The 25671-nt window shown below is 42.7% G+C and overlaps 1 protein-coding gene across 1 annotated transcript in view; it reads right to left on the reverse strand.

Annotated features, from left to right (window-relative positions):
* LOC139762046 (glutamate receptor ionotropic, delta-2-like) overlaps nucleotides 1-25671 on the reverse strand; it is a gene marked incomplete at its 5' end in the record, with an annotated part of 55668 nt that overhangs the window by 19868 nt on the left and 10129 nt on the right. Inside the window, 5 exons of the mRNA XM_071686815.1 lie at nucleotides 2731-2820; nucleotides 6771-6916; nucleotides 7190-7412; nucleotides 12717-12838; nucleotides 13768-13895. Of these exons, the coding sequence (XP_071542916.1) occupies nucleotides 2731-2820; nucleotides 6771-6916; nucleotides 7190-7412; nucleotides 12717-12838; nucleotides 13768-13895 (709 nt within the window). The remainder of the gene's footprint in view (nucleotides 1-2730; nucleotides 2821-6770; nucleotides 6917-7189; nucleotides 7413-12716; nucleotides 12839-13767; nucleotides 13896-25671) is intronic.

Raw genomic sequence — 25671 nt, forward strand, 5'->3', positions numbered from 1 at the left:
AGTCTGATGCTCTGAACATGCCTTTCACCCTCTCAATCAATACCCTCCCATATAATTTACCAGGAATACTCAACAAACTTATACTTCTGTAATTTGAGCACTCACTCTTATCCCCTTTGCCTTTATACAATGGCACTATGCACGCATTCCGCCAATCCTCAGGCACCTCACCATGGATCATACATACATTAAATAACCTTACCAACCAGTCAACAATACAGTCACCCCCTTTTTTAATAAATTCCACTGCAATACCATCCAAACCTGCTGCCTTGACGGCTTTCATCTTCCGCAAAGCTTGTACTACCTCTTCTCTGTTTACCAAATCATTTTCCCTAACCCTCTCACTTTGCACACCACCTCAATCAAAACACCCTATATCTGCCACTCTATCATCAAACACATTCAACAAACCTTCAAAATACTCACCCCATCTCCTTCTCACATCACCACTACTTGTTATCACCTCCCCATTAGCCAACTTCACTGAAGTTCCATTTGCTCCCTTGTCTTACGCACTTTATTTACCTCCTTCCAGAACATCTTTTTATTCTCCCTAAAATTTAATGATACTCTCTCACGCCAACTCTCATTTGCCCTCTTTTTCACCTCTTGCACCTTTCTCTTGACCTCCTGTCTCTTTCTTTTATACATCTCCCACTCATTTGCATTTTTTCCCTGCCTCTCTCTTCTCTTTCACTAATAATCTTACTTCTTCATCCCACCACTCACTACCCTTTCTAATCAACCCACCTCCCACGCTTCTCATGCCACAAGCATCTTTTGCGCAAGCCATCACTGTTTCCCTAAATACATCCCATTCCTCCCCCACTCCCCTTACCTCCTTTGTTCTCACCTTTTTCCATTCTGTACTCAGTCTCTCGTGGTACTTCCTCACACAAGTCTCCTTCCCAAGCTCACTTACTCTCACCACCCTCTACACCCCAACATTCTCTCTTCTTTTCTGAAAACCTCTACAAATCTTCACCTTCGCCTCCACAAGATAATGATCAGACATCCCTCCAGTTGCACCTCTCAGCACATTAGCATCCAAAAGTCTCTATTTCGCACGCCTGTCAATTAACACGTAATCCAATAACGCTATCTGGCCATCTCTCCTACTTACATACGTATACTTATGTATATCTCACTTTTTAAACCAGGTATTCCCAATCACCAGTCCTTTTTCAGCACATAAATCTACAAGCTCTTCACCATTTCCATTTACAACACTAACACCCCATGTATACCAATTATTCCCTCAACTGCCACATTACTCACCTTTGCATTCAAATCACCCATCACTGTAACCCGATCTCGTGCATCAAAACCACTAACACTCTCATTCAGCTGCTCCCAAAACACATGAAACGATGAAAGCAATATTCATAATATAAGAAAAAAAGTGAAATTGGAAAAGAATGTAGCTTAGATATTGAAGGTTATTCTTTCATTGAAATGTGAACAAATGGAGCATTTTTCAAAGTGATAGAGATGGAAAGCAAAAAGGTGTTTTTCATGAATGTACTGGAAAACTTGAGGTACAGATAAACTTTTGGTCTGTCAAGACTTTAGTATGGCGGATGACCAACCACCTTCCCTCATGTATCCAAGATATGGTTGTACTTTGTGTAGTGAAGACAATTGAGAAACATCATAAGCCAATATTCCAATTTTATGATAAGAGAAGAAGTGGACCAGGCAGTATGATACAGTGGTTAAATTGATGAAAACTACTATTGACGTTTGTGTAAATAAATTATACATTTCCCTTTTCCATAGCCAGAGGTTGAACCATTATGTGACATTCTTTTTTCATTTCATTTCTAGCTAGAAGTTTCAGTTTTCTGAATTATTTCTTACATTTTTCATATATATATATGTATAGATATATATATATATATATATATATATATATATATATATATATATATATATATATATATATATATATATATAATATATATATATATATATATATATATATATATATATATATATATATATATATATATATATATATATATATATATATATATATATATATATATATTATCCCTGGGGATACGGGAGAAAGAATACTTCCCACGCATTTCTCACGTGTCGTAAAAGGCGACTAGAGGGGACGGGAGCGGGGGGCCAGAAATCCTCCCCTCCTTGTATTTTAACTTTCTAAAATGGGAAACAGAAGGAGTCACGCGGGGAGTGCTCATCCTCCTCGTAGGCTCAGATTGGGGTGTCTAAATGTGTGTGGATGTAACCAAGATGTGAAAAAGTTGAGATAGGTAGTATGCTTGAGGAAAGGAACCTGGATGTTTTGGCTCTGAGTGAAACGAAGCTCAAGGGTAAAGGGGAAGAGTGGTTTGGGAATGTCTTGGGAGTAAAGTCAGGGGTTAGTGAGAGGACAAGAGCAAGGGAAGGAGTAGCACTACTCCTGAAACAGGAGTTGTGGGAGTATGTGATAGAATGTAAGAAAGTAAATTCTAGATTGATATGGGTAAAACTGAAAGTTGATGGAGAGAGATGGGTGATTATTGGAGCATATGCACCTGGGCATGAAAAGAAAGATCATGAGAGGCATATATATATATATATATATATATATATATATATATATATATATATATATATATATATATATATGATCATATGTAATAATCATATATATATATATAAGCAAGAATGACGTAAGTAGGATGGTGTCAATGAAGTGCCGTGGAATCGACTTACCTTACTGAAGCCTATCTCGGGGTCGGGCAGGAGGCTCTGGTCGGGTCGGAACAGCTCCCACACTTCTTTATAGATGCCAGACTCCGCTTTCTGCTCAACAGTGCATAGTACCTCTGTTAGTGATCCTACATAATACGGCAGGGATCTATAGGCGAATTATAGGAAAGAATAACAAACATATTTTTCCCATGAAAGTCGCATTTATGTTTCTTTGTGTATATATATATATATATATATATATATATATATATATATATATATATATATATATATATATATATATATATATATATATATATATATAGAACATACAAAGCTCCAACAGCCAGGATCTATGAAGGTGCGCGTTCATATACACTTTTTTAGAAGCAGTGAAAAGTTTTTATCGAGGATGTAAGGCATGTGTACGTGTAGGAAGAGAGGAAAGTGATTGGTTCTCAGTGAATGTAGGTTTGCGGCAGGGGTGTGTGATGTCTCCATGGTTGTTTAATTTGTTTATGGATGGGGTTGTTAGGGAGGTGAATGCAAGAGTTTTGGAAAGAGGGGCAAGGATGAAGTCTGTTGGGGATGAGAGAGCTTGGGAAGTGAGTCAGTTGTTGTTCGCTGATGATACAGCGCTGGTGGCTGATTCATGTGAGAAACTGCAGAAGCTGGTGACTGAGTTTGGTAAAGTGTGTGAAAGAAGAAAGTTAAGAGTAAATGTGAATAAGAGCAAGGTTATTAGGTACAGTAGGGTTGAGGGTCAAGTCAATTGGGAGGTGAGTTTGAATGGAGAAAAACTGGAGGAAGTGAAGTGTTTTAGATATCTGGGAGTGGATCTGGCAGCGGATGGAAACATGGAAGCGGAAGTGGATCATAGGGTGGGGGAGGGGGCGAAAATTCTGGGAGCCTTGAAGAATGTGTGGAAGTCGAGAACATTATCTCGGAAAGCAAAAATGGGTATGTTTGAAGGAATAGTGGTTCCAACAATGTTGTATGGTTGCGAGGCGTGGACTATGGATAGAGTTGTGCGCAGGAGGATGGATGTGCTGGAAATGAGATGTTTGAGGACAATGTGTGCTGTGAGGTGGTTTGATCGAGTATGTAACGTAAGGGTAAGAGAGATGTGTGGAAATAAAAAGAGCGTGGTTGAGAGAACAGAAGAGGGTGTTTTGAAATGGTTTGGTCACATGGAGAGAATGAGTGAGGAAAGATTGACCAAGAGGATATATGTGTCGGAGGTGGAGGGAACGAGGAGAAGAGGGAGACCAAATTGGAGGTGGAAAGATGGAGTGAAAAAGATTTTGTGTGATCGGGGCCTGAACATGCAGGAGGGTGAAAGGAGGGCAAGGAATAGAGTGAATTGGAGCGATGTGGTATACCGGGGTTGACGTGCTGTCAGTGGATTGAATCAAGGCATGTGAAGCGTCTGGGGTAAACCATGGAAGGCTGTGTAGGTATGTATATTTGCGTGTGTGGACGAATGTATATACATGTGTATGGGGGTGGGTTGGGCCATTTCTTTCGTCTCTTTCCTTGTGCTACCTCGCAAACGCGGGAGACAGCGACAAAGTAAAAAAAAGAAAAAAAAAAAAAAAAAAATATATATATATATATATATATATATATATATATATATATATATATATATATATTTCCTTTTTTTTTTTAATTTTCCAAAAGAAGGAACAGAGAAGAGGTCCAGGTGAGGATATTCCCTCAAAGGCCCAGTCCTCTGTTCTTAACGCTACCTCGCTATCGCGGGAAATAGCGAATAGTATAAAAAAAAAAAAAAAAAAAAAAAATATATATATATATATATATATATATATATATATATATATATATATATATATATATATATATATATATATATATGTGTGTGTGTGTGTGTGTGTGTGTGTGTGTGTGTGTGTGTGTGTGTGTGTGTGTGTGTGTGTAATTTGCTATTTGCACATATTGTGAGGAAATTTTATACTCTTGGGGCATTCGTACTAATAAAATCTTATAGAAAAGAAAAGTTAGAAGCCATCTTACTTCAACCTTCACCCTATAAACCGTCAGCCCAACAGCTCATACCGGACAGAGTTTTCAAATACTCATCGTTACTCGCATATGATTCGCCCTTGCTTAGTTTGTCCCATAAGTCCACGACTCATGTTACAGCAGAAGATGCATCCTCACAAACCTCAGTACAATTTACCTGCCTAACATCCCGTTATAGCCTCTCGTTCCGAGTTCGCTGCTAACGTCAAAACATTGTTTTGTGTTAACATCGTCGTGGCCCATCAAGGAATTTCAATATGGTTATCATTCTTCCATTTAAGTCTGGACAGGATGAAGACTTCGTTCCCCTCTTCGTAATTTACTGCACTAAAGTTTAGCACCTTTTCTGTTGCATTCTTTTTGATCATTCCCAGTTGCTCTGCGTTACTCCTAGAGTGAGCAGATATGAGCACTGCTGCATATTCCGCTTGCGTCGAGCTGATGTCGTGTATACCTTCCTGAACATCTCACAGTCTAGGTGTTTGAAGACAGCCTGCCTCCCTTATACTACGAGCCTTCTCTCTCTTGATGTTTTGATGACACATTCGGCACGATAACAATATATCCCTTACACTGCCTCTCCCTCTGTGCGGTACTCACAGTGTAGTCTCCATAATACCTCTCATCTCCATTTGTTTGAATACTGTCACTCTTCGTCGAGAACTTTTGGAAATTTCTAGTGGTGTCTCTTCAAATTTGTCCATAACCTTGACATCATTAGTAAAGATATTCAGATATGATTCTGAATCTTTTGGCAAATAATCAACGCATATTATGATACTAGATCCAGCACTAAACCTTAAGGAACCTCACTTGTAACTCAGCCTGAAATGTCTCTTCTGACATGTTTTCTCTGTTCTCTCTCAGATGTCTGTTCATTTGTGTATCCCTCCTCTGACATCTGCCTAGATATCAAGCTTTATCAATTGTCATCTTTAAAGAGACGTATCCAAAGCCATCGAGCATCTCAAGAACACGTAAGCCACCTATCCATCGATTTTTTCTAAGATGTTGCCTTATCTCTTAAAGAAATCAAAGGGATTCATCACGCACTTCCCACTGAAACCGCGTTAATTCCAGTGAAGTATCTTGAACCCGTGAAGAAATCTTCCACCTGCTACTGGAGTGTTTTCTCTTTTATGTTGCAGGCCGAACTCGTTAGTGGTGCTGCTCTGCAGCTTAGGATTTCTTCTCTGTCACTTTTCATGTCTATAAGAAAGAAGACCGGGAAAAGCCACTGAATTATAGATCCATCGCACTGACGAGTTCGGGAAAAGATGATTAGAAAGCAAATGGATGACTTTCTCCTAAGGGGAAACTACTAAAGTGAGAGCCAGCATAGTTTTAGGGGAAGGAGGTAATGTGTAATAAACCTCTTAAATTTCTACGAGAGAGTGAGCTCTGCCACAGACAAGGGGAAAGTCTGGGTGACGTGTTTAAATTTTGACCGTCAGAATGATGTGACACTGTGCCGCATGGGAGGTTCATTATAAAGTGGTAGGAATAAAGGGAAACTCTTTCGATGGACAAAGTATCATAAGAGTGGGAGGGAACGATGGAAGAATGGAATAAGATGACCGAGGACGTGCTTAATGCAGACACCATACGTAAATCTAAGAATTTCTATGAAAAAAGAAAATGTTCAAGAGACGGGGCCCCCACGAGTGAAAAAATCCTCTCCTTACAGTACAATTAGGTAATATCACACACACACACACACACACACACACACACACACACACACAAACAAACACACACACACCCACCCACACACACACACACCAGCCTAAACCAGGTCATCATTTCTCGACCAGACGAGAGAAGGATGAACAGCTGGGTTGGCTATGGATCGATTGACGTGCCCAGGATTCGAACCTGAGTGGGCCTGTGAATCATGTTTAGTTACTGTAAACACTACACCACAGAGGCTTGTGTGTGTGTGTGTGTGTGTGTGTGTGTGTGTGTGTGTGTGTGTGTGTAGTACACTACTCCACACATGGACTTGGAGAACACACCCTGAAGAGGACCTCGGTGCTGGAGTCCTTGAGTGTTCCGATGATGAAGCCGTTACCAGCGGAGGCGGGCAGGTCACTCAGGCTGTCCACGGGCTTCTCAAACACCGGGACAGCCAGCACGGCCGTCAGCACGCCGGCGTACATGGCTGGAAGAACGACAACACATCCATAGCAAACCTCTCATTACCGGCCGCCAACTAACGTCTTTCGTCACTTAGATTAACACAACACCAAGGCTTGTGTCGTGAATCTATCTTAATCTGATTTAACCCCTTGAATATGGCGACTGAGGCCCTTCAGTACGACAACTTAACCCCCCCGCTAGAGGATGATGACTTAAGTCATTATTCTAAGGGGGTTTAACCTCCCGTGGCCTTACAGTAGACGTTATCGGAATGAGTGTTGGTTGGCGCTCTCACCGTAGATGTTGTAGCAGAAGAAATACCAACAGCCGAAGAGGAGGCGGAGGGACCAGGTTGGGGCGGGGGTAGTGTTGCCTTGCCCTACGAGACTCCGGAACACGTTGAAGGCCAGGGTGTGCAGGGTTGGCTGCAACCCGTCACCATCCGCTCTACACCGGTGCACCAGCCACACAGCCGCCGGGCCCAACACAGCGGTGGCTACCACGATGAGCACCCACACCTGTAGTGCATACCCCACACCTGTAGTGCATACCTACATCTGTAGTGCATACCTACATCTGTAGTGCATACCCGCACCTGTAGTGCATACCCACACATGTAGTGCATACCCACAATTATAGTACATACCCACACCTGTAGTGCATACCCGCACCCGTCGTACATACCCACACCTGTAGGGCATGCCTGCACATTTAGTACATATTGCAACTGTAGTGCATACCCACCCCTATAGTACATACTCACACCTGTAGTGCATATCTGCATCTGTAATACATATCCACTCTTGTAGTGCATACCCACCCCTATAGTACATAGTCACACCTGTAGTGCATATCTGCATCTGTAATACATATCCACTCTTGTAGTGCATACCCACCCCTGTGGTGCATGCCCACACCTGTAGTACATACCCACACCTGTAGTGCATACTCACACCTGTAGTACAAACCCACACCTGTAGTGCATACTCATACCTGCAGTACATACCCACACCTGCATTATATACACCCAGACCCGTAAAGCATACCCGCACCTGCATTATATACACACACACCTACAGTCATACCCACATCTGAGTGCATACCCACACTTATAGTACATATCCACACCTGTAGTGCATACCCACAACCGTAGTGCATACCCACACATTTAGTACATATCCACACCTGTAGTGCATACCCACATCTGTCGCACATGCCCACACCTGTAGAGCATACTCACACCTGCAGTACATACCCACACCTGTAGTGCATACCCACGCATTTAGTACATACCCTCACCTGTAGTGCTTACACACTCCTGTTGTGCATATTCATACTTTAAGGAGAATAAAAAGATGTCTCATAAGTTAATGATGTGCAAAAAGAGGAAGTGGCAAAAAGTAGTGATGAAGTGAGGAGATGGAATGAGTACTTTAAGACGAGAAATATCAAAAGTTAGTCACATAAAATAACATGATTAACAATAGACTTTCGCAGTGTAGCGGTTAATGTTCCTGAGCGTGACGCATTCACAGGTAGCCCAGGGCAGAGCGCATAGGTTCGAATCCTGGTTGCGGTAGTCGGTCCATAGTCAACCCAGCTGTTCATCCACCTCTAGCAATTGGTTGATAAAATGGGTACTTGGCTTAGGCTAGGGTATGTTTATAACGTTAATGGGATGGCCTTGATTAGGGCCTCAGTTGCCCGTGCCGTCTTAGCTAACATAAAGCCACCTTTTGTTTCACGTAGATCCACCTCTACATCCTTCTGCAACGTCTGGGAGCGTGAAAGAAATATTAGGCCACAACGATCATTTTATGATGCTTTTGATGTGCAAATTCAATCCAGCTGTTTTCAAGCTCTTAAGGGGAGCTAAATCAGCCCCCTTCGCATGGACATCAAGCCGAGTTCACCTCCTGGAACTAACGCTAATAGAAACTTGGATTTATGATTCTACTAATAACATAAACTCAACTGTACGTTAGGGTCAGGCATGTCCCAGACATCCCCTAACACAGGGAGGCACAAACAGAGATCGAGGTGGATGCTGAGCGAAACTATTCGAAGTTATTTTGGCCCCTGCAGTAGAATGATAAGGAATTCCACCTCCGCATTCCACGATTGTCGTAGGAGGCGTTTAAATGGGAGGGAGCAGCGTGCTGGATCCCAACCCCATTTCTTGTATTTCAATTTCTAAATAAAGGAACAGAAGAAACCAAGTAGGGAGTGCTCAGGCTCCTCGAAGGCTCAGGCTAGGGTGTCTAAATGTGTGTGGATGTTACTAAGGTGAGAAGAGGGGAGAGACAGGTAGTATGTTTGAGGAAAGAGACCTGGATGTTCTGGCTTTGAGTGAAACAAAACTTAAGGCTAAAGAGAAAGAATGGTTTGGAAATGTCTCAGGAGTAAAGTTAAAGGTTGGCGAGAGGTCAAGAGCCAAGGAATAAGTAGTACTACTCCCGAAGCAAGAGTTGTTGGAGTGTGTTATTGAGTATGGAAGTAAATTCTAGACTGATGTGGGTGAAATTAGAACTGATGGCGAGAGACAGATGATTGTGCTTATGCACCTTGCTATGAGAAGAAAGATCATGAGAGGCAGGCGTTTGGGAGCAGCAGAATGAATGTGTCAGTAGTTTTGATGTAAGAGATGAGTATAGTGATGGGAGATTTAAATGCGAAAGTAAGCAATGTGGCAGCTGAGGGAACAATAAGGGGACATTAGGTAATCAGTGTTATGAATACAGAGGTGTACAGCTTGTGGAGCTGTGTGCTGAAAAAGGACTAGTGATTGCGAATACCTGGTTTAAAAGGAGAAACATACACAAGTATACGTATGTGGGTAAGAGAAATAGACAGTGGGCATCATTGTATTACATATTAATTGAAAGGCATGTAAAAGAGAAACTTTTGGACGTGAATGTGCTGAGAGAGACGACTGGTGAAGATTTGTAAAGGTTTTCGGAAAAGACGAAACAATATCGGTGAGAAGAGAGTGGTAAGAGAAAACTTAGAAAAAAGGCTTGTGTGAAGAAATGACAGCAGAGATTGACTGTAGAACGACAAAAGATCATTGAGAGTAAATGAAGAAAAGGGAGTGTAGTGAAAAATGTGAGTGTAGCGGTTAGCGTTTGTGATCGTGACGCATTCACGGGCCGCCTAGGATCGAGTTCATAGATTCGAATCCTGGTTGCGGTAGGCGATCCACAGTCAATCCAGCTGTTCATCTACCCCTGAGATCGCTCGATAGAATGGGTACCTGCCTCAGGTTAGGGTATAGGTTTATATAGCGTATGGCCTCGATTAGGGCCTCAGCTACCCGTGCCGTCTCAGCTAGCATAAAGGAAATTAGCGATGCAGTGCTGGCATTTGCAAGAGATGCATTTGGCGGGAGGTGGGCAGACTGGAAAAGGTAGAGAGTGGTGGAATGAAGAAGTAAAGTTGCAAATGAAAGAAAAACAGAAGCTTGTGAGAGGCATTTTCAGGGAAGGAGTGCAGATGACTGGGGGATGTATAAGAGAAAGCGGCAGGAGAAAGGGTTGAAAGGGTTGAAAAAGAGGCCATATGAGAGTTGGGATGAGACAGTATCAGTAAACTTTAGGTAAAGTACAATACTTTGGAAGGAGGTAAATAATGTGCGAAAAACATGAGAACAATAGGGACACCGGTGAAGAGGGCAAAAAGGAAAGCAATTTCAGGAAGTGATGAAGTGAAGAGGAGATGAAGTGAGTATTTTGAAGGGTTCTTGAATTTGTCTAATGATAGAGAGGTAGAAGTAGGGTGTTTGGGTCGGGGTGGTATGCAAAGTGAGAGAGTCGTGGGGAATGGTTTGGTGAAGAAAGGAGGTGGTAAAAGCCTTACGTGAGATGAGATGTGGCAAGACGGCTGCCTGAGTGGATGGTACTGCACTTAAATATATGAAGAAAGGGGGAACTGTGTTGTTCAATGGTTGGTAAAGATTTTCACTGTATGTATGTATGGATCATGTTTAGGTGCCTGAGGATGGGCGGAATGCATGTGTAATGCCATTTTCTAAAAAGAAGGGAGATAAAGATGGGTATTCAAACTACAGAGGTATAGGTATGTTGAGTACACATGATAAGTTCTATGGGAGGGTACTGACTGAGAGCAGCAGTGTGGTCTCAGAAATGGTAGAAAATGTGTAGATCAGGTGTTTGCTTTAAAGAACGCGTGACAAATACTTAGAGAAACAAATGGATCAGTACGTGGTATTTGCGGATCTGGAGAAAGCATATGATAGGGTTGATAGAGATTGCTTGTGGAAGGTCTTAAAATCATACGGCGTGGGAGGAAAGTTGCTAGAAACAGTGAGGTCTTATCAAGGGTGTAAGGTCGGTGTATGAGTAAGAAGAGGAGAGTGAATTGTTAAAAGTAAAGGATGGTCTGAGGCAAGGGTGTATGATGTTACCATGATCGTTTAATTTGTTTATGAATTGGATGGTGAAGGAGGTAAATGCAGGTCTTAGAGAGAGGGGCAAGTATACAGCTTGTGCGGGATGAGAAGACCTGGGAAGTGTCCGTTGTTGTATGCTGATGATACAGCACTGGTGGCTGATTCGAGTGAGAAACTACAGAAGTTAATGACCGAGTTTGGAAGAGTGTGTGAAAGGAGGAAGTTGAGAATAAAGCAAGGTTATTAGTCTCAGCAGGGTTAAGGGACAGGTTAGTTGAGGTGTGGGTTTGAATGGAAAAAAGATGAAGTGAAGTGTTTTAGATACCTGGGAGTGGATATGGCAGAGAGTGAAACCATGGTAGCGGAAGTGGGTCATAGGGTGGGTGAGGAGTAGAAGGTTTTGAGAGTGCGGAAAAATGTGTGGAAAGAGAGAGCGTTATTTGGGAGGGTAATAATGGGTAACTTTAAAGCAATAGTAGTTCCAACAATATCATCTGAATGAGAAGCACAGGCTTTATATAGGATTGTGCGGAGGAGGGTGTATGTAATGGTAATGAAATGTTTGATGACAGGATATGGTGTGAGGTGGTTGATCGAGTAAGCAATGAAAAGGGAGGAGAGATGTGTTGATATAAAAAGAAGTGTAGTTGAGAGAGATAAAAAAAGGGTGTACTGAAATAGTTTGGACGTAGAGAGAGAATGAGTAAGGAAAGGTTGACAAAGAGGATATATGTGTCAGAAGCGTAAAGAACAAGTAGAACATGGAGACCAAACTGGAGGTGGAATGATGGAATGAACAAGATTTTGAGCGATCGGGGCCTGAACATACTCGAGAGTGAAAGGCATGCACAGGATAGAATTGATTGGAACGATGTGGTATACAGGATCGACGTGCTGTCATTGTTAAGCAGATATATGTGAATCGTGCGGGGTAAGTCACGGAAAAGTCTGTGGGTCTTGGTTCACATCGTGAACAAGATGATATTTAACGTCACGTGACTTCACAACAGCAGCAGTGCTGGGAAGTTGAAGGAACTGAGATCAGAAAATCTGAAAGCAATTCTATAGTCAGATATGCTAGAAAAACCACCCTCCTTTTTTTTCTTTTCTTTTTTCTTTTTTTTTTTTTTTTTACTAGAACGCAAATTTGGTTAATGACAAGGGATAAATGGATTTCATACCCGAATAGTAAGTAATTCAACACTTCCGTGAGGGACGTTAGAGAGTGGTAACGCACACACACACACGCACACACACACACACACACACACATACACACACACACACACACACATACACACACCAGGTGGGGCACGTCGTCATCCTTCCCTCCAGGTCCATTCCTTCGAGAGCAGCAAGAGACAGCCACTATAGAGACAATCTCTCTCCCTCCGTCTCCCTCGTGGTCTCTTACCATAGTGGAGAAGGGCCAGAAGACTGCCAGGGAGCGGTCCCTCTCCTTAGGTGCTCGGCTCACCAGGGTGAGGGACTCCAGCCAGTAGGGAGCCGTGAAGTCTACCACCGTCTCCCTCTGATCTGTCAAGGAGAGACACCAGAGACTTAGCTTGATTGTATTTCCGCTGCTGCTGTGTTGTATTTAGCGCTTATATTTTTTTTTTTTTTGCTAAGATAGGTACAGTACTACTCTGGCTATTGATATGCTTCGTGTTCCGTCATATATTACGACGGCTACTGTTACGTCATGCATGTTGTTACCGTGTTCCTAATATGATTGGCTTTATTTTGCGTCTCTTGTACACGGGTCAGTGTTATATTAAGTAGACTGCGTCACTGTGGCACACGGGAGCAACTTTGAGACAAAGTGGCTACGAAAGAAAATGTTGCTTGAGAGAGCAAGTGAGAGGACAGAAGGCTTATCGTGGGGGCGGATTACAACCTGATTAAGCTGAGGAGAAACTAGATGCAACAGAGACAGATGGGAGGTTTGATGGCGTGAGGCCGTCGTTGTATCGAGATGGATGGCATCTATGTCCACCATCCATCTCGTCTGTAGTCCACTTGCTCTAACACGAGCTCCGAGCAGGGTTTTGCTCTCAGGAAATTTGGCTGTGACTGGCAAACCATAAAACCATGATGACTTAATGCTCATAGCCACAGGTGTTCTGTCACTCTCAACCACGTCAGGTGGAGAGGTCACAAAAGGAGTCCTCTCCATCTGAATCACATGTGAGGTCGGGAGGTTATTAGTTCGTGTCCTGTGTGTCTAAACCACGCCAGGTGGGGAGGTTGATGGTGTGTGTGTGTGTGTGTGTGTGTGTGTGTGTGTGTGTGTGTGTGTGTGTGTGTGTGTGTGTGTGTGTTTCCTCTCCTCTCTGAACCACATCCTTGACCTACCATACCCATGACATGACACAGCCATCATACCCCTGACCTGACATACCTTTGACCCGTCATACCCCTGGCCTATCATAACCGTGACCTAGTGATGACCTGGGTAGCGGTACCTGTGATCGTGATCTCACAGATGGCCACCTGAGCCTCGTGCCTGGCCACCATACCGATGAGACCCGTGACGGAGCCGTCCTCCCGCGGGCCGCCCCACGCCCTGTCCTCAGGCACCACCGTCCGGTACCTGCAGCAGAGGAACCACCTGACCATCAACACGTCCCTGTGGTCATGACTTGACTACAGGTCATGACTCCTGGTGGCTGTCAGTTTACTACAGGTCATGACTCCAGGTGGCTGTCAGTTTACTACAGGTCATGACTCCAGGTGGCTGTCAGTTTACTACAGGTCATGACTAATGGTGGCTGTCAGTTTACTACAGGTCATGACTACTGGTGGCTGTCAGTTTACTACAGGTCATGACTCCTGGTGGCTGTCTGTTTACTACAGGTCATGACTCCTGGTGGCTGTCAGTTTACTACAGGTTATGACTCCTGGTGGCTGTCAGTTTACTACAGGTCATGACTCCTGGTGGCTGTCAGTTTACTACAGGTCATGACTCCTGGTGGCTGTCAGTTTACTACAGGTCATGACTCCTAGTGGCTGTCAGTTTACTACAGGTCATGACTAATGGTGGCTGTCAGTTTACTACAGGTCATGACTAATGGTGGCTGTCAGTTTACTACAGGTCATGACTCCTGGTGGTTGTCAGTTTACTACAGGTCATGACTCCTGGTGGCTGTCAGTTTACTACAGGTCAAGACTCCAGGTGGCTGTCAGTTTACTACAGGTCATGACTCCTGGTGGCTGTCAGTTTACTACAGGTCATGACTCCTAGTGGCTGTCAGTTTACTACAGGTCATGACTAATGCTGGCTGTCAGTTTACTACAGGTCATGACTCCAGGTGGCTGTCAGTTTACTACAGGTCATGACCCCAGGTGGCTGTCAGTTTACTACAGGTCATGACTCCAGGTGGCTGTCAGTTTACTACAGGTCATGACTCCCGGTGGCTGTCAGTTTACTACAGGTCATGACTCCTGGTGGCTGTCAGTTTACTACAGGTCATGACTAATGGTGGCTCTTAGTTTACTACAGGTCATGACTCCCGGTGGCTGTCAGTTTACTACAGGTCATGACTCCAGGTGGCTGTCAGTTTACTACAGGTCATGACTCCTAGTGGCTGTCAGTTTACTACAGGTCATGACTGATGGTGGCTGTTAGTTTACTACAGGTCATGACTCCTGGTGGCTGTCAGTTTACTACAGGTCATGACTCCTAGTGGCTGTCAGTTTACTACAGGACATGACTAATGGTGGCTGTTAGTTTACTACAGGTCATGACTCCCGGTGGCTGTCAGTTTACTACAGGTCATGACTCCTGGTGGCTGTCAGTTTACTACAGGTCATGACTCCTGGTGGCTGTCAGTTTACTACAGGTCATGACTCCTAGTGGCTGTCAGTTTACTACAGGTCATGACTCCTAGTGGCTGTCAGTTTACTACATGTCATGATTCTTGGTGGCTGTTAGTTTACTACAGGTCATGACTCCTAGTGGCTGTCAGTTTACTACAGGTCATGACTCCAGGTGGCTGTCAGTTTACTACAGGTCATGACTCCTGGTGGCTGTTAGTTTACTATAGGTCATGACTCCTGGTGGCTGTCAGTTTACTACAGGTCATGACTCCTGGTGGCTGTCAGTTTACTACAGGTCATGACTCCAGGTGGCTGTCAGTTTACTACAGGTCATGACTCCAGGTGGCTGTCAGTTTACTACAGGTCATGACTCCTGGTGGCTGTCAGTTTACTACAGGTCATGACCACAGGTGGCTGTCAGTTTACTACAGGTCATGACTCCAGGTGGCTGTCAGTTTACTACAGGTCATGACTCCTAGTGGCTGTCAGATTACTACAGGTCATGACTAATGGTGGCTGTCAGTTTACTACAGGTCATGACTCCTGGTGGCTGTCAGTTTACTACGGGTCATGACTCCCGGTGGCTGTCAGGTTACTACAAGTCATGACTCCTAGTGGCTGTCAGTTTACTACAGGTCATGACTCAGGTGGCTGTCAGTTTACTACATGTCATGACTAATGGTGGCTGTCAGTTTACTACAGGTCATGACTCCCGGTGGCTGTCAGTTTACTACAGGTCATGACTCCTAGTGGCTGTCAGTTTACTGCAGGTCATGACTAATGGTGGCTGTCAGTTTACTACAGGTCATGACTCCTGGTGGCTGTCAGTTTATTACAGGTCATGACTCCTGGTGGCTGTCAGTTTACTACAGGTCATGACTCCTAGTGGCTGTCAGTTTACTACAGGTCATGACTAAGGGTGACTGTCAGTTTACTATAGGTCATGACTCCCGGTGGCTGTCAGTTTACTATAGGTCATGACTAATGGTGGCTGTCAGTTTACTACAGGTCATGACTCCTGGTGGCTGTCAGTTTACTGCAGGTCATGACTCCTGGTGGCTGTCAGTTTACTACAGGTCATGACTTCTGGTGGCTGTCAGTTTACTACAGGTCATGACTCCTGGTGGCTGTCAGTTTACTACAGGTCATGACTAATGGTGGCTGTCAGTTTACTACAGGTCATGAGTCCAGGTGGCTGTCAGTTTACTACAGGTCATGACTCCAGGTGGCTGTCAGTTTACTACAGGTCATGACTCCTGGTGGCTGTCAGTTTACTACAGGTCATGACTAATGGTGGCTGTCAGTTTACTATAGGTCATGACTACCGGTGGCTGTCAGTTTACTATAGGTCATGACTCCAGGTGGCTGTCAGTGTACTACAGGTCATGACTAATGGTGGCTGTCAGTTTACTACAGGTCATGACTCCAGGTGGCTGTCAGTTCAATACAGGTCATGACTCCTGGTGGTTGTCAGTTTACTACAGGTCATGATTAATGGTGGCTGTCAGTTTACTAAAGGTCATGACTCCAGGTGGCTGTCAGTTTACTACAGGTCATGACTCCTGGTGGCTGTCAGTTTACTACAGGTCATGACACATGACACGAGTGTTTTCAGTTTACAACAAGTCATGACCCAAGTGTTGTGAGTGTACAGCAGATCATGACTCTCAGTGCGTCAATTCATTGCAATGATTCCTAGTGATGTCAGTCTATAGCAGGGCGCGATTCCTAGTGTTGTCAGCCAACAGTAGGTCATAACCCCTCGTGATGTCAGTTTACAACGGATTAGGACCCCTCGTGTTGTCAGTTTACAGCGGATCATGACCCCCTAGTGTTGTCAATTTACAACAGATCATGAACCCTAGTGTTGTCAGTTCACAACAGGTCATGATCCTGGGTGACGTCAGATAACAACAGGTCATGACCCAAACTGTCGGTTAACAACACGCTATATCCCTTCAAGTTGTCAACTTACAACAGGTCATGACCCATAGCGATGTCAGCTAATAAAAGGCCATGTTCGTCAATGCTGTCAGCTGAGTATCAGTTAAGATACAACAGTAAAGAAAAAAAAAATCATAAAAATCTCAAGTATTAAAAAGATCGACATTCACGCGAATGAAAATTAGAAAAAAAAAAGTCAAGAAATAAAGAATACATTAGAGAAAACACGAAATAAAGATATCCTCCACACCTTTAGAAGTTCTATATCACGGCTAGGCTCTCAGATCGTGTAAATCACACGAGTTCTGGCAAATCGTTGGAATCATGAAAATGAGACGAGTGCTGTAAATGTTATGGTTTTATATGGTTCAACAAATCGCACGCATCTTTCAATGTATTTTTTTCCCATATATCCTTGTGTCTTACATATATATATATATAATATATATATATATATATATATATATATATATATATATATATATATATATATATATATATATTTTTTTTTTATTATACTTTGTCGCTGTCTCCCGCGTTTGCGAGGTAGCGCAAGGAAACAGACGAAAGAAATGGCCCAACCCCCCCCCATACACATGTATATACATACGTCCACACACGCAAATATACATACCTACACAGCTTTCCATGGTTTACCCCAGACGCTTCACATGCCTTGATTCAATCCACTGACAGCACGTCAACCCCGGTATACCACATCGATCCAATTCACTCTATTCCTTGCCCTCCTTTCACCCTCCTGCATGTTCAGGCCCCGATCACACAAAATCTTTTTCACTCCATCTTTCCACCTCCAATTTGGTCTCCCTCCTCTCCTCGTTCCCTCCACCTCCGACACATATATCCTCTTGGTCAATCTTTCCTCACTCATTCTCTCCATGTGCCCAAACCATTTCAAAACACCCTCTTCTGCTCTCTCAACCACGCTCTTTATATTTCCACACATCTCTCTTACCCTTACGTTACTTACTCGATCAAACCACCTCACAACACACATTGTCCTCAAACATCTCATTTCCAGCACATCCATCCTCCTGCGCACAACTCTATCCATAGCCCACGCCTCGCAACCATACAACATTGTTGGAACCACTATTCCTTCAAACATACCCATTTTTGCTTTCCAAGATAATGTTCTCGACTTCCACACATTCTTCAAGGCTCCCAGAATTTTCGCCCCCTCCCCCACCCTATGATCCACTTCCGCTTCCATGGTTCCATCCGCTGCCAGATCCACTCCCAGATATCTAAAACACTTCACTTCCTCCAGTTTTTCTCCATTCAAACTCACCTCCCACTTGACTTGACCCTCAACCCTACTGTATCTAATAACCTTGCTCTTATTCACATTTACTCTTAACTTTCTTCTTTCACACACTTTACCAAACTCAGTCACCAGCTTCTGCAGTTTCTCACATGAATCAGCCACCAGCGCTGTATCATCAGCGAACAACAACTGACTCACTTCCCAAGCTCTCTCATCCCCAACAGACTTCATACTTGCCCCTCTTTCCAAAACTCTTGCATTCACCTCCCTAACAACCCCATCCATAAACAAATTAAACAACCATGGAGACATCACACACCCCTGCCGCAAACCTACATTCACTGAGAACCAATCACTCTCCTCTCTTCCTGCACGTACACATGCCTTACATCCTCGATAAAAACTTTTCACTGCTTCTAACAACTTGCCTCCCACACCATACATTCTTAATACCTTCCACAGACCATCTCTATCAACTCTATCATATGCCTTCTCCAGATCCATAAATGCTACATACAAATCCATTTGCTTTTCTAAGTATTTCTCACATACATTCTTCAAAGCAAACACCTGATCCACACATCCTCTACCACTTCTGAAACCACACTGCTCTTCCCCAATCTGATGCTCTGAACATGCCTTCAACCTCTCAATCAATACCCTCCCATATAATTTACCAGGAATACTCAACAAACTTATACCTCTGTAATTTGAGCACTCACTCTTATCCCCTTTGCCTTTGTACAATGGCACTATGCACGCATTCCGCCAATCCTCAGGCACCTCACCATGAGTCATACATACATTAAATAACCTTACCAACCAGTCAACAATACAGTCACCCCCTTTTTTAATAGATTCCACTGCAATACCATCCAAACCTGCTGCCTTGCCGGCTTTCATCTTCCGCAAAGCTTTTACTACCTCTTCTCTGTTTACCAAATCATTTTCCCTAAACCTCTCACTTTGCACACCACCTCGACCAAAACACCCTATATCTGCCACTCTATCATCAAACACATTCAACAAACCTTCAAAATACTCACTCCATCTCCTTCTCACATCACCACTACTTGTTATCACCTCCCCATTTGCGCCCTTCACTGAAGTTCCCATTTCCTCCCTTGTCTTACGCACTTTATTTACCTCCTTCCAGAACATCTTTTTATTCTCCCTAAAATTTAATGATACTCTCTCACTCCAACTCTCATTTGCCCTCTTTTTCACCTCTTGCACCTTTCTCTTGACCTCCTGTCTCTTTCTTTTATACATCTCCCACTCAATTGCATTTTTCCCTGCAAAAATCGTCCAAATGCCTCTCTCTTCTCTTTCACTAATAATCTTACTTCTTCATCCCACCACTCACTACCCTTTCTAATCAACCCACCTCCCAAGCTTCTCATGCCACAAGCATCTTTTGAGCAATCCATCACTAATTCCCTAAATACATCCCATTTCTCCCCCACTCCCCTTACTTCCATTGTTCTCACCTTTTTCCATTCTGTACTCAATCTTTCCTGGTACTTCCTCACACAAGTCTCCTTCCCAAGCTCACTCACTCACTTACTTGATTGAGGGTGAAGGCATGTACAGAGCATCAGATTGGGGAAGAGCAATGTGGTTTCAGAAGTGGCAGAGGATGTGTGGATCAGGTGTTTGCTTTGAAGAATGTATGTGAGAAATACTCAGAAAAGCAAATGGATTTGTATGTAGCATTTATGGATCTGGAAAAGGCATATGATAGAGTTGATAGCGATGCTCTGTGGAAGGTATTAAGAATATATGGTGTGGGAGGAAAGTTGTTGGAAGCAGTGAAAAGTTTTTATCGAGGATGTAAGGTATGTGTACGAGTAGGAAGAGAGGAAAGTGATTGGTTCTCAGTGAATGTTGGTTTGCGGCAGGGGTGCGTGATGTCTTAATGGTTGTTTAATTTGTTTGTGGATGGGGTTGTTAGGGAGGTGAATGCAAGAGTTTTGGAGAGAGGGGCAAGTATGCAGTCTGTTGTGGATGAGAGAGCTTGGGAAGTGAGTCAGTTGTTGTTCGCTGATGATACAGCGCTGGTGGTTGATTCGGATAGGAAACTGCAGAAGCTGGTGACGGAGTTTTGTAAAGTGTGTGAAAGAAGAAAGCTGAGAGTAAATGTGAATAAGAGCAAGGTTATTAGGTACAATAGGGTTGAGGGACAAGTCAATTGGGAGGTAAGTTTGAATGGAGAAAAACTGGAGGAAGTGAAGTGCTTTAGATATTTGGGAGTGGATTTGGCAGCGGATGGAACCATGTAAGCGGAAGTGAGTCACAGGGTGGGGGAGGGGGCGAAAGTTCTGGGAGCGTTGAATAATGTGTGGAAGGCGAGAACATTATCTCGGAAAGGAAAAATGGGTATGTTTGGTTCCAACAATGTTGTATGGTTGCGACGCGTGGGCTATAGATAGAGTTGTGCGGAGTAGGGTGGAATTTTTGGAAATGAGATGCTTGAGGACAACATGTGGTGTGAGGTAGTTTGATCGAGTAAGTAATGAAAGGGTAAGAGAGATGTGTGGTAATAAAAAGAGTGTGGTTGAGAGAGCAGAAGAGGGTGTTTTGAAATGGTTTGGTCACATTAAGGGAATGAGTGAGGAAAGATTGAAGTGGATATATATGTCAGAAGTGGAGGGAACGAGAAGTTGGAGACCAAATCGGAGGTGGAAAAATGTAGTGAAAAAGATTTTGAGCGATCGAGGCTGAACATGCAGGTGAGTGAAAGGCGTGCATGGAATAGAGTGAATTGGAACGATGTGGTATACCGCAGTCGACGTGCTGTCAATGGATTGAACCAGGGTATGTGAAGCGTCTGGGGTAAACCAGGGAAAGTTTTGTGGGGCCTGGATGTGGAAAGGGAGCAATGGTCTCGGTGCATTATTACATGACAGCTAGAGACCGAGTGTGAGCGAATGTGGCCCTTGTTGTCTTTTCCTAGCGCTACCTCGCGGGCATGCGGGGGGAGGGGGTTGTCATTTCATGTGTGGCGGGGTGGCGACGGGAATGAATAAAGGCAGCACCTATGAATTATGTACATATGTATATATGTATATGTCTGTGTATGTATATATATGTATACGTTGAAATGTATAAATAGTATATGTGCGTGTGGACGTGTATGTATATACATGTATACGTGGGTGGGTTGAGCCATTCTTTCGTCTGTTTCCTTGCGCTACCTCGCTAATACAGGAGACAACGACAAAGTATAATACATATATATATATATATATATATATATATATATATATATATATATATATATATATATATATATATATATATATTTTATCGAGGATGTAAGGCATGTGTACGTGCAGGAAGAGAGGAAAGTGATTGGTTCTCAGTGAATGTAGGTTTGCGGCAGGGGTGTGTGATGTCTCCATGGTTGTTTAATTTGTTTATGGATGGGGTTGTTAGGGAGGTGAATGCAAGAGTTTTGGAAAGAGGGGCAAGTATGAAGTCTGTTGGGGATGAGAGAGCTTGGGAAGTGAGTCAGTTGTTGTTCGCTGATGATACAGCGCTGGTGGCTGATTCATGTGAGAAACTGCAGAAGCTGGTGACTGAGTTTGGTAAAGTGTGTGAAAGAAGAAAGTTAAGAGTAAATGTGAATAAGAGCAAGGTTATTAGGTACAGTAGGGTTGAGGGTCAAGTCAATTGGGAGGTGAGTTTGAATGGAGAAAAACTGGAGGAAGTGAAGTGTTTTAGATATCTGGGAGTGGATCTAGCAGCGGATGGAACCATGGAAGCGGAAGTGAGTCACGGGGTGGGGGAGGGGGCGAAAATTCTGGGAGCGTTGAATAATGTGTGGAAGGCGAGAACATTATCTCGGAAAGCAAAAATGGGTATGTTTGAAGGAACAGTGGTTCCAACAATATTGTATGGTTGCGAGGCGTGGGCTATAGATAGAGTTGTGCGGAGGAGGGTGGATTTGTTGGAAATGAGATGTTTGAGGACAACATGTGGTGTGAGGTGGTTTGATCGAGTAAGTAATGAAAGGGTAAGAGAGATGTGTGGTAATAAAAATAGTGTGGTTGAGAGAGCAGAGGAGGGTGTTTTGAAATGGTTTGGTCACATGGAGAGAATGAGTGAGGAAAGATTGAAGAGGATATATATGTCAGAGGTGGAGGGAACGAGGAGAAGTGGGAGACCAAATTGGAGGTGGAAAAATGGAGTGAAAAAGATTTTGAATGATCGAGGCTGAACATGCAGGTGGGTGAAGGGCGTGCATGGAATAGAGTGAATTGGAACGATGTAGTGGTATACCGGAGTCGACGTGCTGTCAATGGATTAAACCAAGGCATGTGAAGCGTCTGGGGTAAACCATGGAAAGCTGTGTAGGTATGTATATTTGCGTGTGTGGACGTATGTATATACATGTGTATGGGGTGGGTTGGGCCATTTCTTTCGTCTGTTTCCTTGCGCTACCTCGCAAACGCGGGAGACAGCGACAAAAAAAAAAAAAATATATATATATATATATATATATATATATATATACATATCGCGTTAATGAGATGACCTTGATAAGGCGTCAGTTGCTCGTGTCGTCTCAGCTGACTTCAAAGAAAATATATTTCACTGATGTATTTCTCCTGTTTGTTATTGTTGTTGATTCTGTTGTTTTTCCTGTTATTGTCTTTGATGTTAATGTTAATGATATCATGGACTAGGTTAACGCTGTTTATGTTATAGTTTTTAGTTGTGGAAATGTCATTGTTGTATATGTTATTGGTATTGTTATTTTTGTAGATGTTGTATGTTTTTGTTACTTAGGTTATTGTTGCAAGTGTTACCGTTGTATGTGTTGTTACAGACACTTGTAAAGTATTATTGTTGTTGTAGATGTAATTTGTTACAGTCCTTGGTTATTGTTATTATTGTTGTTATAGGTGAAAATGTTTCAGTATTACTGTTTTCAATGTTATTGTTGTAGATATCATGATCAAGATTTTTGTTTTAGATATTATTGTAGTAAATGATAATGTTTTTGTAGTAAATGATAATGATATTGTAGTAAATGATAATGTTATTGTAGTAAATGATAATGATATTGCTGATGAATTATGTTGATTATTGTTGTTGTTGTAGACGTTATTGTTCTACATGATAACCTTATTGATTTTCTATTTGATTTTGACCATGAAGATACTACTGGTAAGATTCTTAATGATATTGTTGTTGGTACTAAAATCATTAATTTAGTTGGCGTTTTTGTATTTGTTATCATTGACGTTGTCATTGTTTTGAGTCTTATGTTATTGCCGATGTGCCTGATGTAGTTTTCGTTGTAACTGTCGCGAATATGACTGTCAGTCATTCTTTTTTTTTAACGTTTTCATTACAAATTTGGCGTAGACGTGAATGATGGTGATATTTCTGTATGTTCATGTTGTGGTTGTTAATGCTGACATGATCGTTGAAAATATATTTTTGAGGATGTTGCTGCTTGATCTATTCGCAGGGAAGCCGGGCAGCAAGTGTACCTCAAAGTGCTACGCGTTCCTGCCTTTAAGCTATGATCCTGCGAGGTTGGGGCTGCCACTATATCTATCAGAGGTGCATGCGGCCTCGGACGAGAGTGGGGTGCCTGCCACCGCTCTCGACGTGAGGTGCTGATCTATAGTTGAGTGAATGGAATGTAGGTAAAATAGCTGAATAATGTAAGACGATACAAGCTATAAAACATTTAGAAAAGTTTAAGAGATTAGGTTTGTACAAGGCAAAGATGGAAGGTAGTCATGCGTGTGAGTGTTGAGTGTATGGCAGATGATGGTCAAGAAGATATATAGTAATACAGTTGGAGGTGCAAGGGGAAGAGGGAGACCTCAGAAGAGATGGAAGAAGAATTGTGAGAGACACTCAGGGCGAACGCTGTTCCAGTTGAGGATGCCAGACCGATGTTTCGAGATTGGTAGGGTTTTGTGTACGATGGAGGTGTGACTGGAGACGTTGATCTTACTTGACGAATCAACTAAGCGTGCAAAGTGGAATGTAAACAACACTTGCGTAAGTGTGAACATCCATTTTTCACTGCAAGTCACTGGTTGAGTAAGCGATTACTGTTTGCGTGTTACGGGGAGAGAGTTCTACACTTGTGTTGCCCCGTCTCTTAACTTTGTGCATATGTGCTATGCCTTTACTCCTATGTGCACACACACACACACACACACACACACACACACACACACACACACATACCGCAGCTTAAGTCATGTACCCATTTATCGACCAGATCCGAGGGGAGGATGAACACCTTGTTTGAGTAAAGGCCGACTGCCGCGTCCAGGAATCGAACGATTTGTTCGGTTGTAAACGTACGTACGTGACCCACTCCATATCGAAATGAGAACTGGCGAGAGAGAGAGAGAGAGAGAGAGAGAGAGAGAGAGAGAGAGAGAGAGAGAGAGAGAGAGAGAGAGAGAGAGAGAGAGAGACTTTTACTGTTGTTCTTGACGCTCATGTCATGGTGGTTGATGACTTTGTTATTGTTGATGTTATTGCTGATGCAAGTATGAATACTGTTGTTTATGATATGTATGTTGAAAGTATCTAAAGTTATTGACAATACAGAATTCATTGTTATTATTCATGTCCTTGTTGAGGACATCATTGTTTCCTGGTAGTTGTGGTGATTTGTTTAAGCGATCTTTGAAATTACCAACTTTATAGTCTCTCTCTCTCTCTCTCTCTCTCTTCCTGTGGGGTGGGGAAGCGACAGAAATGGATGAAGGCAAGCAAGTATGAATATGCACATGTGTATATATGCATATGTCTGTGTATGTATATGTATATGTTGATATGTAAATGAATGTATATGTTCGTGTATGGGCGTTTATATATACATATATATTTGTGTGTGTATATGAGTGAATGGGCCATTCTTCGTCTGTTTCCTGACGCTACCTCGCTGCCGCGGAAACAGCGATAAAGTACAATGAATAAATAAATAAATATATAAATGAATAAATAAATCATATATATATATATATATATATATATATATATATATATATATATATATATATATATATGTATATATATATATATATATATATATATATATATATATATATATATATATATATATATATATATATATATATATATATTCGCCATTTCCCGCGTTAGCGAGGTAGCGTCAAGAACAGAGAACCGAGCCTTAGAAGCAATATCCTCATCTGGCCCCCTTCTCCGTTCCTTCTTTTGGAAAACTGATAAAGAAAGGGGAGGATTTCCAGCACCCCGCTCCCACTCCTTCTAGTCGCCTTCTACGACACGCACGTAATACGTGGGAAGT

The sequence above is a fragment of the Panulirus ornatus genome, chromosome 42 (assembly GCF_036320965.1).
Source record: "Panulirus ornatus isolate Po-2019 chromosome 42, ASM3632096v1, whole genome shotgun sequence".
In the NCBI taxonomy this organism is placed as follows: domain Eukaryota; kingdom Metazoa; phylum Arthropoda; class Malacostraca; order Decapoda; family Palinuridae; genus Panulirus; species Panulirus ornatus.